Here is a 17645-nt window from a genome sequence, read left to right as displayed (position 1 = left end):
TGGCTTTGCCCTCGGCTCCCTGCCGGGGTGTGACTCCTTTCTCCTGGCCCCAAAAGTGGCAGAGAAGGAACCACCCGCACAGGGCTTCTGCCGGGAGCGGCAGGACAGCCTCGGCAGCGTGGGCTCGGCTCTGGGAGCCAGGGTTTGGGTGTTGGAGAGCCTTGGGAAGCACCAGCCCMACGGAGGGGGTCTCGGCTCCCTGAGAGTCCCCCTCTCGCAGCGCGGGGATGGTCCCTATGGATGCACGCTGACAAGGGGTGCTGTTCCTCTCCTCCTCCCCCGCTCCTCTCCCTTGAGGTCCCCCAGCTGCTGGGGAGCGTTCTCCTGCTCCCCCGGCCCCGACAGCCCTGCCTGTAACTGGAGAAGGCGGCAGGCTGTCAGCGGATTATCGGGGATACAATCGGGGCTGTGAATCCAGCGGAGCACATGGCAGCTGCTCCTGCTGGGGATGGTGGGGAGCTGAGCACAGAGCGCTCTTCCCTCGCAGAGATAATCTACAGCCTGATAAACCCCTGACAGGCCCTTCCCCCTCTGAAATTTGGGCTGGTTTACACTGCTCCTGCCATGGCAGCACGAAGAAGCTGGACAGGAGGAAATTGGTGCTTTCCTGTCTAAACTATTCCCTCCTGTACCCATCTCTCAAACAGGAGGAATTTGCCTTTTTCCTGGGCTGCTCCCTCTCTGGCAAGGCTTTCCGGGGGATTTTGTGTGACAGCCCAGAACCTCAGACCTGTTGGACTTCTGTTCTCTGGAGAACTCCATGCAGTCTTCCAATAATTAAAGAGAGCTTAAAAAACTAGAGAGAGTGACTGTCTGCACAGGCTGACAGTGACAGGACAGGGGGAAACGGTTTTAAACTAAAAGAGGAGAGATTAGAGGAGATTAGATAGTAGGAAGAAATTCCTTACTGTGAGGGTGGTGAGGCCCTGGCACAGGCTGCCCAGAGATGTGGTGGATGCCCCATCCCTGGAAGTGTTCACAGCCAGGYTGGATGGGCTGTGAGCAGCCTGACTGAGGGGTGGCATCCCTGCCCATGGCAGGGGAGGTTGGAATGAGACCATCTGTAAGGTCCCTTCCAGCCCAAACCATTCCTGATTCTGTCACTTCTGCAGGTCTCTGATGGAAGGGGAGGGAGGGAAGGAAGAAGGGCACAGGGAAACTGCTGTGACCAGGGCACCTGGCTCAGCCCTGCACCGTGGTGTCACCACCTGTGCCACCTTTGCCTGGCACTCCTGGTGACTGCCAGGCCGCCCAAACAAGGCTGCCATCCCCCCAGACCCTCCCCTGAGGGTCCTGTGGTGCCTGGAGTATGAAATGTTAACCCCCAGCCATCCCCTCTCCAGCAGCCCGCCCTCATCAGCCCTTCCCTCTCCAAACTGAGATGGAAATAGCTGCAGCTCTGGACAGTTGATTATTTAAAGCTGTCGGGAGTGTTTAATTTAACCCTGGATTCATCATTCCCAGCTTGTTTCCATCCACAAGGCACCCGAGCTCCCCCACTCTGCAAACCCAGCCGAGCTCCTCGSCTCCAGCAGATCTGTTCCCTGTGTCCCTGCGCTGACTGGCACGGCGAGRGATGTCCCTGTGCCAGGGGCTGCGGGCACGGGCGGCTCAGGGGCTGTGCTGGGATTGTAGCTGGGTGTCAGGAGGTGGATGTGCCTCACCACTGCCTGGACACGATGGGAGGGAGCCCCAAAGTGCTCATGAAAGAATAACACCCCTGGGAAGTGTTTCTGACAGGGAGTTATCCTCTGGCACTTTTCTCATTTCCTCGTCTGTCGCAAGACCCTCCAGCAAAACCCTCAGTTTCCTGTGCCTGTGCCCAGCTGTGCCAGGCTCTGGGATCCTCCTGRGCATGGCTGTGGCTCCTGCTGCCATCAGCCCAGCTTGTGTCACTGCCAGAGCAGGGGATGGAGCACAGGTATAACCGAGCTGTGCAGGGAGCTCACTCCTGTCCCACAGCCCCAGCCCTCACCAGGCGTGTGAAACATCCCCAAATCTCCCACATGTGAGCGGGTCCTGAGGCAGAGCACAGCCCTGCCTGCCATCCACAGAGTCCCCGCCTGCCCTGGCATCCCTGGCTCATGAAAGGTTCCTCCTAGGCTGGCTTAGCCTCAAGTCGAGCCTAGCACAGACCCAGCTCCGTTTATAGAAACATTCAATTAGAGGGCAGCGCTKTCCCAACACAACACACTCAGGCAAAGGAAAGAGAAATCCCTGTCAAAGCCCAGACCCAGGTCCTWGTGCTGACCCTCAGGACAGCAGTGCTCGCTCAGGGCACAGGATGGCTCTGGGACACTCCAGTGCAGGTGCTGAGCGAGAGAAGGGCTGAGATTAGGAGCAGCTCATCATTGCTGCCTGCTGCAGAGGTGTTTGTGGGAGTGAGGGCAGCACTGCCTGTGAATCCTCGTGTGGCTGATGGGCTCCTAACAGAGAACCAACCCCCTATCCACAAACCAGGGGCCATTTGAACCTGGCTAAACCCATCACGTTTGTGGGTGGTTTTTCCCTTCCCTGGGCAATGGTTGATATGTTGAAAAATGCCCAGGAAGGGCTGGTGGGTTGAGGGAGCAGCCCCAAACTAAAGAGAGACAGAGAACAGCAGCACCAYCACCCTGAGGTCACATCCATGTCCCGGGGTGATGCCAGGGGTACAGGGAAAGGCCCTGCAGGAGCAGCAGGCTGTGCTGAGCAGAGTGAGATCCAGGCAGCAGTGAGGGCAGGGAAGGGGCAAGAAAGGAGCTGCAGCCCAGCCCAACCACARTTTGCTGCTGGCAGGGACAGAAAGCCCAACTCCACCAGCCCAAAACCTCCTCCCTGACACAGCTGGAACTCCTTCTTGTGCAAGGCGGAGATGAAGGCAGTTGGAAAGGCTTGGCTCCACCATCCCTCCCACAGCCCTTCATTGGGATGGCAGGAATCCCCTGCTCCTTGTGCCAAGAGCCTCTGGCCAGGGATGAGCCAAAAGGCTCATTTTAAATCTTTCAGTCGTGGGACTGCAAGAACTTAATATGCAGCAAGAGGGGAAGTTAGAGCTGCTGTATAGAGATCATKATTTTTATTAAGTGGAGAAGAAGCCCCTAAATAGCCTGGATTGACTGGTAAGAGCTGGCAGGACAGCCCTGCTCCCAGCAGGAGCTGTGGGAGCTGCTGGACAAGGCTGTGAACCCCTGTACCCCTCTGAAGGGGGCTATGTTTTAGAGACCCCTTCCAATCCACAGCACCCTGGAGCCAGAGGATGCTGGTGGCCCCAGAGAGCTCTGAGGTGGCCAGGAATTCACAGAGATCCTGGCCAGAGGTGTGTCATGCACACACAGAGCCACAGATGATATTGGGGGGATCACAGAAGTGCCATTTATCGACAGTGCTCCAAAACATGAATTCCCCTTGTGTGTAAGGGATGAGATTTAACCCCATACTGAGATTGGATGAATATTAGGGATCCTTCAGCAGGCTCTGGCAAGCATTGGGGTCTGAGCAGACACTGAGCAGAGGATGCCCAAGCTCTGAGAGCCCACTGGAGCCCTCATGTCAGCCACCTCCAGGATGCTCAAATCCCAGTGCTCCCAGTGCTCCCAGTGCTGGCACCACCCTGCACAGCTCCCCTGGGGCTGCTGAGCCCACTGCTCATGGAAGGTGCTGGAGCTCGCAGAGGCTGCGTGGTGAGTGTGTCTGCTGGCCACAGCTGCTTTCCCAGYGCCCAAACTGGTCCAGTGAGCACAGCTGCAGCCTTCCTCCTTCTCTGCTTGCAGTGGCACTGGACGTGGCATCTCGGCGCTGGACCATGGTGCTGTGAGGGCCAGCAGACCCTGCCCACTGTCCTGCCAGCATGTGGGCTGCCCCTGGCCATCAGCTGCCCCTCRCCACAGCCCTGCTGAGCCTCCTCCTCCTGCAGCCGGGCAGCAGCGGGGCAGGGGAGCCGCACGCCCCGCGCCTTCGCCTCTCCTACAAAGGTAAGGGGTTCCTCGGGGTCTGCACCTCCCTGGAGGGCAGGGAGAGCCTCCTGCAGGGAGCAAAGGGTGCCCAGGGTGTGGGGAGACAAACAGCCCCTGGCTGTGGCTGTGACCTCTCCACACGGGTGCCCTTGGGATGTTTCAGGGGTGCAGCTCCAAGCACGGTCTCTGAGGATGCTGCACTGGTGCCTCTGGCATTGGAAAAGGAGGCTGAACAGGGAATGCCCTTCCCTGATCCAGGGGAACACCGGGACCAGGGGGGATGTCTCCTTCTGCTCAGACTCACTCTGGACATCTCTTGGTGTGTCCTGGGCTGGGGCTGAGCTGGGCACCCCCAGGGAGTGTCCCCGACCTTCTGCTCACAGCGCAGTGGGGACACAGCCCCAGGACAGTCTCACCACCTCTTCCTCTGCCTCTCACCAGCACAGTCCCAACCCAGCTCAGCCCTGCTGCTTTTCCCCTCCTCTTCTGCCAGGAGAGACTGATTCCCYACTCAGATCATCCCCCTGCTGTGCCTTTCCCTTCCCCCCGTATCTCTCTGCTCTGTTTAGATTATGAGTTCTCTTCGCTCCTTTCAAGCCCGGTGCAGAGGTGGGGCTGCTCTGGTGACCTGCAGATGCAGCAAGGGCAGACTGGCAGGTAGCCAGGTCACAGCACAGAGCAGAAGTGTGGGAAGGGGGTACTGAGAGGAATTCTACAGGGGAATGACCTGAGCAGCTAGAACAGAGCCCTGCCAGCCTGGCAGCTTCTCACCCTGCATGAGCCTGCACATGGACATGGCCTGCAGCATGACCTGCTTCCAGTTTCTCCTGTGTGGAAAACAGCAAGTTGCTTTGGAGGATGGCAGCTCAGCACATCCCCAGTGCTGCTGGGCTGTGACAATTGGGAGGGCTGGACCTGCCCTCTCCACACCTCAGGGAAGGCAGAGCAGCTTTCCCATGGGCATGGCACTCCTGGCTCCGGGGCCGTGCTCTTGGCCTGCTCCATCACCCTGGGAAGCTGCTCTCCAGCAGGGACAGCCAGCACGGTGGAATACACCCCTGTATGTGATTGGAGAGGGCTGCACCTCCTGGGGCAGGATATCTGAGTGAGGAGATGGCTCTGCTGATAGCCCAGCTCAGAAACAGTGCAGGGTCTGCCCGTCCTGGGAGCCACAGGAGGCACACGGGGCTGCGGGGGCAGCTGGGGAGAACAGGGACTGCTGACTTCAAAACCCCACAGTGTCCCGGGGCCAGGAATGCCAAAAACCCTCCAGCCTTGGGCAGAGGCAGAAGAGGAAGCTCCCAACATCAGGAGGGCTCAAGGACGAGGCRAACAATGGCGAGGGGATGTGACTCATGGACAGCACAGGGCAGGTTCAAGGACACAATGCCTTGAGAAGTTTAGGTTTAAAAACCCCAGGAAAAATAAATAAATAAAAGCAGGCCTTTGAGAATCCATCCACGGGATTAGCCTTGCCCTCAGATCCCAGCATGGGGGTGACAGGCAGAGCCCTCGGCAGGGCGGGGGGAGAAGACGTAAGCAGGGTCGAGAGAAGGAAATGACAGCAGCGAGGGCCGGGAGAGCACAGGAAGGATGGGGCACAGGGCACGGGGCCAGGAACAACAGCAGCGGCTCCCAGGCTGCCCAGGAGCTGAGGAGGAGGTTTATAACAGCACACAGGACAGCCTGGGGAGAGCCGGGGCAGGCTGGGTCAGCCTCTCCTCCCGAGGGAAAGCACAGAGCTCCTGCCAGCTCCTCCCGCGGGGATAGCCAGGAGCTGGCAATCGGCTCCTCTGCCAGCCTTTGATGTGCAGCCAGCCCAGCCAGGGACACCAGAGGCCACCGGCACACGGCRAGGGCTCCAGGGCTCGGGGAGGCCACGGGGCTCTGCTTATCGCACCAARGGCTGCCCTGGCTCGTCCCTTATCAGCCCACAGCAGCCAGGGGCCAGAGCCACAAGCAGCACCCCGCTTCCCCTGGGCTGCAGGGATCTGCTCCGTGGCTGCTGAGGGGAAGGGCACGGGGCAGCCTCCGGCCGGACTGTGACCTCGGGAAACTCGGGGTCACCCCGCACGGAGGATGCTGYGCTGAGGGGCAGGCGGAGATGATGGATGGACACGGCAGTTACAGGGGACCATAAAGACAAACACCGTGGCCTTGTGAGATAGCGAACACAAAGGAGAGGATGTTTCTCCGGGCTCACCCGCAGGTTGGGCCATGGCACAGCTGCCCCCGGGTTCTCTGTCTCCAGGGTCAGGTTTAGATCTAACGACCTGAGGGTGAGAAGAGGCTGGATTTTGAGCAGCAGCTGCCTGGGTCTGGGTCCAGCACTCGATGTCCCCGTGGGGTCAGGCTCAGACCCTCCTGGTCATTAACCCGCCAGAGGTGCCAGTGCAAGGCAGGGAGTCCTGCCAGGGCTCTCCCACACAGTACAGGGGCAGMAGGGAGGGCTCCTCCTCCTCCTCCCTACCTGGCCTTGATCTCAGACAGGGCTGGTGCAGGTCAGAGGGTGACCAGCAAGTGACATTCACTAGGACCAGTCTTGTCCCCATTCCCTCAATTACACTCGTGTGCTGGATGAGCCTTTGCCCTCCACCTCAGCCCCCTCCCCGAGCCCTGGCTGACATTTCCCCCGGAGCAGGCAGGTCCTGGGAGMGCTGGCAGGCACAGGAGGGTGAACGAGGCACCGCACCCTGTCAGAGATCCAGCAGGGACAATGGCCCGCAGGCACGGACAGGAATTCAGCTGTTAATCCCATTCAGCTGGTGGGAAACAGCTTGGAGGCCTTCTGCCCTGTACCTTTGGTAGCCAGAGGAGAAGGACACCCGCGGGAAGGTGCGGAGTGCAGTTTTTGTGGCAGCAGGAGGAGAGCCAGGAGCTCCCTGATGCTGGCAGAGGAGGATTTGTGTCACCCCGGTGATCGGAGCTCTGACCCGGAGCAAGGGGAGGTGGAAGCGCTCGCTGGGAGCCAGCCTGGCCGCTGGATCCGGCAGGGACAAGAGCACGTCAGTGGCGTCTGCAGCCCGCAGGCAGCGGCCCCGCTTGCCCTCTGCCCTGCARAAGGGCTGGAAGGAAGTGAGACAGCCTCCCGGCTCAGCCGGTTCCCTTCGATGGAGCCGTGCCCGTGCCCACGTCCACCCCACCTGCACCCGGGGCCGCATCCGCCCCGCTCCCACCCGCACTCCATYGCCCTGGCCACCACCGGCTTCCCTCGATCATCTCCTTCCCTCTGCTCCTGACACGCTGTTTCACTCCGTGTGACTTGGGGCACATTTTCAGCCCCGATCTTAGAGGTTTCCCTGGGTTTCCAGCCACATTCCACCTCCATTCAGCGCTGCCCATCTCCATCCCCCTCCCACGGCCCCACTTTACTCTGCTCAACACCAAAGCCGGGAGCCAGCCCCCTATCCCCAGCCATGTCCTGTCACTTTTGGAGAGGGAAGTGATGCGTTATGATTTCTGGAAGCTCCAAGGACCGCCTGGGTGCTGGTTCTTCCTGCCCCGATCCCCGGAGCAGGCGCTCGGGCCGGCAGCTGCTGCAGTCCCGTGTCGGTGCAGCCGCCGCTCTGGCGGCWCCGGGGGCCGCTCGCCCCACACACAGCCCCCAAACCTGGCACTGCACATCACGGACCAGTACCGGCCCCAGGGATGTTGTWTCCGGAGTTTTAACCAAGAGACAACAGCTCATTGTCCTTCTCACACCCCCACATGGCCACAAGTGTGCCGAAGGGCCAGGCGAGCCGCCCCGGCTGCTGCAGGGAGGAGCTGCAGCCACAAGAGCTGGACCTTTCCTCGGCCCTGCCTCTGCTCCCCAAGGAGCGCACTGGTGTATGGCACCCTTGATCCTCCCCCGAGCCAGGGTAATGCTGGGTTTGTGCCTCAGGAGTGGCAAATGCGGGGTGCTGGGTTGGGGTGGCACCCTGRGCACAGGCAGATTTCCCTTACACGGGTCGGTTCCAGGGCATCCATGAGCCTGACCCTGTGTGTGGGCAAGTGTTTGCAAACAGCAAAACACTTTCTCAAATGTAAACTGTCTTCATCTGAAGCCCAGGGAAAGCATGCCAGGAGGCACAGCAAGCAAATCCTCTGCCCCCAGTTTCAGGGTGCAGATGTTTTGGGGCTCCAGGAGTTCCTTTGGAAGGCAGGCTGGAAGCTGAGGACCCTGGGCTACTGGTGCTGGGCCCCTGTCCTGCCCTGTGCCCTGCAAACCAGCCCAGCCAGGGCCAGGTCAGCACTGTTCTGCTCTTTAGGAGTGACTTTCCCTCGGGCAGGCACATGGGGAAGGCTCCACGATGAGCTTAGGGGCACTGAGAGTGGTGGGTTTTGCTAAGGCAAAATTTGCAGGAATGTTGTGCACCCTTGGAGCAAGGATAGGGAACCAGAGCTGTCCCCGACAGGGAGGCACGGAGCCTCTGGCTGTGGTCGTGTCGCTCATAGATGGGTTTCTCTTTCTCCCACCTTGCTGRTGCTCCTCAGACCTGCTGAAATCCAACAGCTCTCGCCTGCTGCTGGCCTCAGGGGATGGGATGGATTTCCAAGCCCTCTTGGTGGATGAAGACAGGGGCTGGCTGATGGTGGGAGCAAAAAACCATATCTTCCTGCTCCACCTGGACCATCCCAGCAGAGAGCCTGAGAAGGTCAGTGCTGGGTGGAGGGTGGCCATGGCCAGGCTKGGCTCTTCCTCTCTGGGAACCACTCCTTGTCCCAGCGCCAGGGCGTGGAGGTGGATGTGCTCTGAACTGGGCTGTTCTAACCTCACCAGGGACACATTTACACCAGGATGTCTCAATCAGTGGGGTCAGCCATCCCTGGTGGAGCTGAGCCCTGCTGGGAAGGGCTGGCACCGGAGGGACAGGGTGGCTCAGCCAAGAGAGGTGACCTGGGTGGGCTCTGGGCACTGCCCTGCTGTCACACCAAGGCCCTGCTGCTGCCTCAAGGGCTCCAGCAGTGCGTCCACTAATGTCATCCCAAGACATCCTGCTGGCGGTTCACGGCCTGAGCCCAACAAAAGAAAATCCCATTAAGCCTGGTGTTCCCATGGGCTGGGATCCAGGACAGCCTGCCCACAGCCTGGGTGGGCCACGGCACGCCCAGCCTCTGTCCCCACGCCAGGTTCACACTGGCAGGCTGCCCACGGGGCCCTGGGGACGCAGGGGGTGTYAGAGAATCCCCATGTCCTCGCTGTGCCCCTGAGCCTGGCAGCGCCTGCTGGCTGAGGCTGCTCCCACTGGTGCCACGGGAGGCCAAGGGGAGCGGGGGCTCCATCCATGGGGTCGTTGTGTTTCAGATTTTCTGGCCAGCCCCCAGGGAGCAGGTGGAGCACTGCCAGCTGGCAGGGAAGAACGTGGAGGTAAGCARGGCTGGCAGCCCCTGCAGTCACCTCTGGCAGCTCAGCACGGATATCAAACAACCCCGTCACCCCAAAAGGGAGCTGGGGGTCTGCCTGGAACGGGGTGTGGAGCCAGCCGAGCCAAGCCCAGCTGGCCAGCTGCTGGTGCAGGTTGTGGCCAGGCTCTGCACCCCCTGCAGCCCTGACAAACCTCTCCCCTGCRCAGACCGACTGTGCCAACTTCATCCGCCTGCTCCAGCCCTTCAACCAGAGCCACGTGCTGGCCTGCGGCACCGGCTCCTACCAGCCTGTCTGCGCCTTTATCCAGCTGGGAGCCAGGGGCAAGGTGAGGGACAGGCTGGACAGACACATCCCTGTGCACAGGGTGCCGAGGGACTCTCTCCTGGGAGCAGGGGGAGAGGGAGCCCCAGAGCCTGGGGAGGGTGGGCAGCCTGGTGCAGTCCTGGCATTCACATGGTGAGAGCAGCTCTGCCCTGGGACAGTCCAGTGTCCAAATGGGGATGGGATCAGGTGCTGGCAGCCCCCCTGAGGAGCCCGACCCTCACAGACACACCAGCCTCCTTCCCACYCTTTCCCTCAAGTCCCAGCTTGTTCCCAGACTCCCCCTGGGCTGACAGCTCCCCCTTGGCTCTGGCAGGGTGCCAGGGCTCCCCGCATGCAGCTGGTGACCCACTCCTTGGAATCGGGGCGAGGACGGTGCCCGTACAGCCCCCGTGAGCCCTTCACGGGACTCCTCATCGGTAAGAGCGAGCRGGGAGCACAGGCGAGGCTGGAGGGGGAGAGCTGGCAATAATCTGTGCCGGGAGGTGCTGCTTCCCAGCCACACCCCCTGACCCTGCAGATGGGGAGCTGTATTCAGGCACCTCCAGCGACTTCATGGGCAGCAGCGCTGCCTTCTTCCGGACCTGGGTGCACGGGGCCGAGCAGAGCTACATCCGCACGGAGCAGAACCAGGACCACTGGCTACACGGTAGGAGCAGGGGGACRCATGGGGGCTCTCCTTCCTTCTGGGGACAAGCTGGGGCCAGCACTGGGGACAGAGCTCTGTGGTCTGGGTCCCCTCTCTGATGAAGGCCCTGGTGCTCCAGCACGTGCTCCACAGCCTGAGCACTGGGAATGGTGTTCTGCCTCCTGGACAGCCAAGTCTGCATCGCCCTGCGTGCCCTCAGTGCTGCTCACTGCTCCCAAGGGCTTTCAGGGCACCACAGGGTGGGATCAGGGCACGGGGCCATGCTGTGCTGCTCTTCCCTCCCGCAGAGCCCGCGTTCATCGGTGCCTACGCCATCCCTGACACCTACAACCCCCACGATGACAAAATCTACATTTTCTTCCGTGAGACGGCCATGGAAGCTGGGCAATGGGAGCGGCGGCACATCCAYGCCAGGGTGGCCAGGGTCTGCAAGGTCAGTTGCCAAGACCAGCACGCTGTGGCCAGTTGTCCCACCAGGTGGGCTTCTACCTCCGCTGGACCACGGAGCATCCCAAGCAGAGGAATGTGATGGTGTCACTGCACACCTACCACAGGGCAGAAGGCTCAGGGCTGGGCGTGTCCCTCAGTGGGAATGAGGAGGGCACAGCAGTGGGGGACACTCAGGGAGGCTGGATTGACCCCTCCTCTCGGTGCTTGGCAGAATGATGTTGGAGGGAAGCGCAGCCTCATCAACCGCTGGAGCACCTTCCTGAAGGCCCGCCTGGTGTGCTCCATCCCTGGGCCTCAGGGCACTGAGACCCACTTTGACCAGCTGGGTGAGTGCACAGCTCTGTCTAAGGCCTGCAACAGCACAGAGCTGCTCCCACCTGCATCCCCTGGACTGGTGCTCCAGCCCCGGGGTGCCTCACCTCCACCCTCTCTTTGCAGAGGATGTTTTYGTCCTGCGCACCCGGGACCCCCAGAATCCCCTCGTCTTTGGGCTCTTCACAGTGTCCAGGTGAGCAGGACCCTCATCAGCCCCTGTGTGGGACAGTCCAGCCCCCCAGACCCCACCAGTGCTGCTCACAGGGAGCTCTGGGGGAAAAGGGCAGGACAGCACCCAGCTGGCTGAGGAAGTGTTTCCCTGCTTTCCCTGYCGCTGGCTCACCAGCACACTGTCCAAGGGCAGTTTGGGCATCGGCACAGTCAGCGGTCCCCAGGCTGGACAGGCTGTGCCAAAGGGATTCCTGTCACCTCTGGGGTGCTGTGCGTGGCTGCAGGGCTGACAGGGGACAGTGTGGGCTCAGGGGAGCGGGTGTGCATACACCTGGTCCCCATGGAGCAGCCGGGACCCTGAGASCCCTGTGCTCCCGGCAGTGGTGTCTTCAGTGGCTCTGCCGTCTGCATCTACTCCATGGCTGCCGTGAGAGCTGCCTTCAGCGGCCCCTTCGCACACAAGGAGGGATTCGACTACCGCTGGGTAGAATACAAAGGGCGTGTCCCCTACCCCCGCCCCGGCACGGTAAGGGGATGGGGAGCAGCCGGAGGGGCAGTGGGACAGACCGGCCTGGCCCTGATGCAGCCCCTGTGYCACAGTGTCCCAGTGAGACCTACGACCCCCTGGTGCGCTCCACCAAGGACTTTCCCGACGAGGTGATCAGCTTCATGCGCGGCCACCAGCTGATGTGGGAGCCCGTGTACCCGCAGGGCCGGCAGCCCGTGCTGCTCCGGGTCAATGTGCCCTACCGGCTGCGGCGGCTGCTGGTGCACCGGCTGGACACGGAGAGCCGGCACCACGACGTGCTCTTCCTCGGCACAGGTGGGTGCTCACCCAGCTCTGGGGACAGTGTGTGACACTGGTTCCGCTAGCCCRGGGCGATCCCAGCCCTGACAGCTCCTCCTCTCGCTGCCTTCACAGATGACGGCAAAGTCCTGAAGGTGGGACTGGCGGGCGGGGTGAGCCGTGGGCCCGAGGTGATCAGCCTGGAGGAGATCAGCGTCACCAAGGTACAGGCAGCCAGGGTGGCACCACGGGGCTGGAGCACAGTGGCCGGATCACACAGCCTCCTGTGGCCGTGGCACTCTCCCTGCAGGCTCTGCAGCCCGTCACTGACCACTGCCAGGGTGGTCTCACCTCACTGCTGGGGACTCCCACCCGCCCTGGGCAGCARGGAATGCTACAGGCAGCGAGGGGAGCCAGTGGGACTGGAGCAAAGCCATTTTCCAGCTCCCCTCCAGTCCCTGAGGGGGATGTGGATGGCACATTGGAGCCCGCACTGAAATGGGAGGGCTGAGCCCAGGTTTGCAAGCAGGGCTGCTGGGCAGAGCCARCCCAGGCTCCTTGCACGGAGCTGTGACCAGGGACCCGGCCCACGGTGCTGGCGTCCTGCAACCCCTGGGAACACAATCCTACTTGGCAGGCTGGGGCACCAGGAGGCACTGACATGGCTGCAGCACCTTCTTCCTTTCCCTCCAGGTGCCTTCTCCCATCCTGGACATGAAGTTGTCACCAAAGCGGGTGAGTCTCCCKCCTGCTTCTCCCTAAAGCAGCCCAYSAACAGGGACCRACAGCAGCYGGTCCCAGCCACTCTGACGGGCCCCCCGGCCCCAGGGCGTGCACATTTAGGAAACGGGATCCTGCCAGAGCGTTAAGGGGGTGGCAGGCTCTGTCTCTCACTCCTGCTGTCCCCCAGTGCCCCTATTCCAGCACGGGGCAGGGGGTCGTGTGCTCTGACTGCCTCTGTCCCTCTTGTCCGAGCAGCAGGAGCTGTTTGTGAGCAGCACGCACGGGCTGCTCCAGCTCTCCCTGTACCGCTGCGAGCTCTACGGCAAAACCTGCACCGACTGCTGCCTGGCCAGGGATCCCTACTGCACCTGGGACAGCCAGACCTGTGCCCCRCACCTGCTCACCGAGAAGAGGTGAGTGTGTGCCCGCGCCAGCCCTGCATCCCCCTAGAAAGTGATGCTGTTTASAGCAGGGAGGACAAGCGTCAGCCCTGGAATTTTACCCACCAACCAGACCCTACTGCCACACCGCCTGCCTGTCCCCCCCTTTCCCSGTCTCCCTTCCTGGCTGCACTGTCACGGAGGGGTCCCACAGGYAGGGGTGGTTCAGCCACAGCGCTGTCTGCTCTCTCCCAGGCGTGCCCGCTGCCAGGACGTGCTGAAGGCGGACCCGCTCAGCCAGTGCCAGGACAGGGCAGAGGGTGAGAGCATCCCCGGCTGGGGCAGCCAGCTGTGCCCAGGGAGCGCCATGCCCAGGAGGGGGCCGGCACCGCTCTGGGAAACCAGCGCTCCCACGGCGAGCTGGTGCTCCGTGCTGCCCTGCCTCTCTCCTGCCACACAACCACCACGCAGGGTACTCACCCCTTCCCCTGCACAGGGACTGCTGCGGTGGAGAAGGTGGTTTTTGGGGTGGAGAAGAACTCGACCTTCCTCGAGTGCSTGGCGCGCTCCCCGCAGACCGCGATCCGGTGGCTGGCGCGGCACGGCGAGGAGACAGCCCCGAGCGAGGTACGGGGACAGGGCAGCGGGGACGGGGAGCAGGGGGACTCCATCCCCAAGGACTGAGCCACGGCTCTGCCTTCGCTCCAGGTCAGGAACAACGGGCATTTCTTGGTGCTGGAGCAAGGGCTGCTGATCCGCCAGCTGGCAAGGGAGGACACGGGCACCTACGAATGCCAGGCGGTGGAGCGTTCCTTCTCCCGGCCCCTGACCCGCTACAGCCTTCGCGTCATCGGACACGAGGCCATGGAGCTGCCACCCTACAGACGGAGCAAGGGGGCCGAGCTGGGAGGGACCCACCAGAGCCCCCGGGCCCGGATTGACCTGCACCCGGGCTCCAAGGGCTTCCCGCGGGCCCTGGGGGCACCGGGCACCAGCCTGGACGCCTACTGCAATGCCCTGCGGCTGCAGGAGCGCCAGCGGCAGCGAGCCTGGCACAAGTGGCAGCACCCGTCCCCGGACAGCAAGAACGGCCGGGTGCGGCGGCACCCCCAGCGCCTGTGAGGGGCACAGGGAGCCAGGGCTGCCCGCAGCTCCTCCCGCTCTCTCCAGGGCCCTTCTCCGTGTGGGCACCAGCTCCGGAACGCCTCTCGCCTTCCCGTGCAGAACCGCCTCGCTGTTACTACCTCAACCCCGCCAGCCCCACGGGGCCCGCCCTGGCTCTCCGAGACTCAAAGCTCTTTACCTGCAGAATATTTATTRTCCTTGTTTTCCCCCGGCCCCTACTGACGACCAGCAGCAGCAATAATAAGCACAGAAGACAGGGAGGGGCAAGACCCAGCAGAGCCACTGGTTCCCTGACACCCACAGACCCAGCCCCGGCACGGCGCCTCTGGAKGGCAGCGGGACACACCTGGGGTCTGCCAGGGGATGGACAGAGCCCAGGCACCGCTGGAGGCTGCAGGACACACCGGGGATCTCCGGGGTGTGGACAGAGCCCAGGCACCGCTGGAGGCTGCAGGACACACCGGGGGTCTCTGGGGTGTGGACACAGCCCAGGCACCGCTGGAGGCTGCAGGACACACCTGCTGGCTGAGCCCGGGCTCCAGATGTGCAGAGATGCTCATGCCCAACCCAGTTCCAACCCACATTGCTTTCTTTTTTAAATTTTGACATTGATTTTACCTGAGGAAAAGAAAATTTAAAAAAAGAGAAGCAACAGGCAGTTATACCAACTTACAATTTATTATTTTTTAAAAAAATGACATGAAACACAAGTAAAAATAAATACATCATATAAACAACAAATTGTTCAAAGTCTCTGTTCTGGGTGATCAGGCGAGCACATCTCGTTCAACAGAGAGAAGAGGGAAGCACATGATTATGCGTGGGGCCAACCGACCAACCCACCCTGCTAGCAATACTCCTCTTTCCAACCACAACAAGACAGGCCACAAACTAAGGCGGTAGTAAAAAAAAAAAAAAAAAAAAAAAAAAAAAAAAAAAAAAAAAAAAAAAAAAAAAAAAAAGGAAAAGAAACCCAAACCAACAGAAAACCCCATATGAGACTCAGTGATGGATTCCTTCAGGCTCCCATGGATTTGCCAGACTCCAGCTCCGAGCTGGGTACCACGAAGCAGCTGAGGCAGTGCTGGTGGTCTGGGAGGTGGCAGAGGTTGCTCTCCCTCACTTGCCCCATCTCCGGGAGCACTTGCTCTGAGGTGCAAGGAGCCATCCCCTCACTGAAATCTAGCTGAACTAAGGTCCCTGTTCAACCTCTGCCCCCCGCCCCAGCCCTCCCCCACCCTCGGTCCTTCCAAGATTGGATCAATAAAATTTATTCCAGAGTGGCAAGAGACAGCAGCTGTGAAGGTGTTTGCTGTACCTGTCCCTGTTGGCCTGGAAGCCACCCTCAAACCAGCAGCAATTCTCGTGCATTCAGCCACTCGAATTTGTTGCCCAGAGAAGCTGTGGATGCCCCATCCCTGAAAATGTCCAAGGCCAGGCTGGATGGGGCTTGGAGCAACCTGGTCTAGTGGAAGGTGTCCCTGCCCATGGCAGGGGGGCTGGAACAAGACAATTTTTAAGGTCCCTTCCAGCCCAAACCATTTTATGATTCACTGACATCATTAAGTCAAAATACACATAATTTCTAGTGAAGCCCCCATGGAAATCCCACCTTTGCTTGCCGTAATATTTGCTTTCTCCAAGTAGCTGCACGCAATCCCCCCATCCTATCAGACACTCCAAGACAGTATGGAGCAGATCCTGTCCAACGTGGGCCAGGCTGGGCTGTGTTGCCCCTACTCTGCAGCCTCCCAGGAAGCCCCAAGAGCTCCACCAGCAGTGGGGGCAACAAACCCACCAAGCCCAGGGCACGGAGCAGCAGCAGCCCCCGATGCCCATGGCACTGTCCCACGGTGGTACCCAGCCTTCACCTGACTGTCCCAGGAGTGGAAACCACCCACCAAAGGGAAGGGCTGAGGGTTGGGTGCCAGCATGGAGGGCAGCTGACCACTCTTGAGGCCCTGCAGATCTGCCCTGGCCTTGGGCTGTGGTTGGAAATCTTCCTTACTGTCCAAAACCCTGTGCAGAGAGTCCTGCACTGCTACCTTCAGTGTCACCCACAGCCCCTCTGAGAACTGGCAGCTGCTTCCCATCAGGTCATTTGGAGACAGAAATTCAGCAGCAAAAGAAAAATTTAACCCACGCAGGGAAAGAAAGCCCCTGTTCCAGGCTCAGAAAAACCAAGAGAGGACTCTCTGCAGCAGAATCGCACGCTGGAGAGGAGAATCCTCTGGGGAGAGCAGATGAGGGAGAAGAGCAGGGCCCACGGGAGGGGAGTTTTAGGGCTTSGAGAGCTCCCTCCACTCGGGATAAATCACCTCCCCCCATGGCTTCTGTGGGGCAGAGGAAATCCTGCCCATGGCACTGAGGGAGTGCAGCCCGAGCCAGTGCCAGCTCCCAGGGGAGCCCTGTGGGCAGGGCATCACGACCACCCCTCGACCAAGGCTCTGCCAGGGCCCAGGGGACCCATCCCCTCCCGAAGGGGTGCCCAGGGCTGTGGCAGGGCAGAGCTGGGGCTGGGGCTGCTCTTGGGCACTCGCTGTGCAGGGCCCCTGTGCTGTGGCTGCCTGGGGCTGCAGATGTTTGCCGGTGGCAGGTCACAGCCAGGACAGCCACACCACAGCAGTGCCAAGGAGTCTCCAAGCTGCCATGGCGCACAGGAGCCGGAAGAGCCCTCACAGCTCATCCTGGTGCTGGGTTMACAGCCAGCCAGCCAGGGCACATTCTGCACGCTGCAGCAGCAGAGTGCCAGCCACCCCCAGCTCCTACAGCCACAGAGCCCAGGCGCTGCTGGGGAACCACAGGAGAACATCAGGGGACAGCACGGGAATGTGCCAGGGCCTGCTATGGAAGCCCTGGGTGCTCTCCTGGAGAGGCGAGGAGCAGAGAAAATGGTGTGCAGCCACCAGTACCACATCCAGACCACGGTGCTCATTGCCCCCAACCACATCCACACCTTGTCCCAGCACAGGTCCCGTTCAGAGATGACGCGGAAGGGTCCCTTGGATAAGCCCCACTRCCCTGACCCCACAGGAAGGGCTGGGGCTGTCGCAGGGCTCTGGGGGCTCTGCTCACCTTCCCGCCTCCCACACGCACCCGCAGCTCTCAACACTTGCTACTCTCGACAAGGAAAGCCCTTGCCTAGRTCCATTCCCCAAATCCACCGGAAAACTGACAGCCTCACAGGGATGCAACGGACATCTGGGCAAGCTGGTCATACAATCAGTGTCACAGGGTAGTGCATGAGGTGGACACACAGAGCACAGGAGGGCATGACTCACAGATGCAGCACTGTCAAGTCTTTGGAGAAACTTGCATGAACACCATCAGTTAATTTGCTTTGTTACTTTTGTGGGGGGGTTTGATTTTTATTTCCATGGTGCATCCAAAGACAAGTTGTCCAGCAGTTTGCTCAGAACCCCTCGGTTTTCAACTCCTA

The 17645-nt window shown here is 61.0% G+C and overlaps 2 protein-coding genes across 2 annotated transcripts in view; one reads left to right on the top strand and one right to left on the bottom strand.

Moving 5' to 3' along the window:
• LOC130574679 (semaphorin-3D-like) overlaps positions 1-14824 on the top strand; it is a 22618-nt gene extending 7794 nt beyond the window's left edge. The window contains exons 2-18 of the mRNA XM_057368033.1: positions 3753-3953; positions 8412-8572; positions 9223-9285; positions 9491-9610; positions 9923-10025; positions 10127-10255; positions 10543-10688; positions 10917-11031; positions 11144-11213; positions 11573-11717; positions 11792-12014; positions 12114-12202; positions 12672-12713; positions 12957-13114; positions 13337-13401; positions 13578-13708; positions 13790-14824. Of these exons, the coding sequence (XP_057224016.1) occupies positions 3830-3953; positions 8412-8572; positions 9223-9285; positions 9491-9610; positions 9923-10025; positions 10127-10255; positions 10543-10688; positions 10917-11031; positions 11144-11213; positions 11573-11717; positions 11792-12014; positions 12114-12202; positions 12672-12713; positions 12957-13114; positions 13337-13401; positions 13578-13708; positions 13790-14203 (2298 nt within the window). The 5' untranslated portion in view covers positions 3753-3829 and the 3' untranslated portion in view covers positions 14204-14824. The remainder of the gene's footprint in view (positions 1-3752; positions 3954-8411; positions 8573-9222; positions 9286-9490; positions 9611-9922; positions 10026-10126; positions 10256-10542; positions 10689-10916; positions 11032-11143; positions 11214-11572; positions 11718-11791; positions 12015-12113; positions 12203-12671; positions 12714-12956; positions 13115-13336; positions 13402-13577; positions 13709-13789) is intronic.
• A 41-nt stretch (positions 14825-14865) lies between these two features.
• RAD54L2 (RAD54 like 2) overlaps positions 14866-17645 on the bottom strand; it is a 67534-nt gene continuing 64754 nt past the window's right edge. The window contains exon 23 of the mRNA XM_057368032.1: positions 14866-17642. Coding sequence (XP_057224015.1) covers positions 17575-17642 — 68 coding nt within the window. The 3' untranslated portion in view covers positions 14866-17574. The remainder of the gene's footprint in view (positions 17643-17645) is intronic.

This window comes from Malurus melanocephalus, unplaced genomic scaffold (genome assembly GCF_030028575.1).
Source record: "Malurus melanocephalus ecotype Western Australia unplaced genomic scaffold, MMel_1.1 scaffold_87, whole genome shotgun sequence".
Lineage (NCBI taxonomy): Eukaryota > Metazoa > Chordata > Aves > Passeriformes > Maluridae > Malurus > Malurus melanocephalus.
Note: the sequence above shows the minus strand (reverse complement) of the source record. Positions and strands in the feature narration are given on the sequence as shown.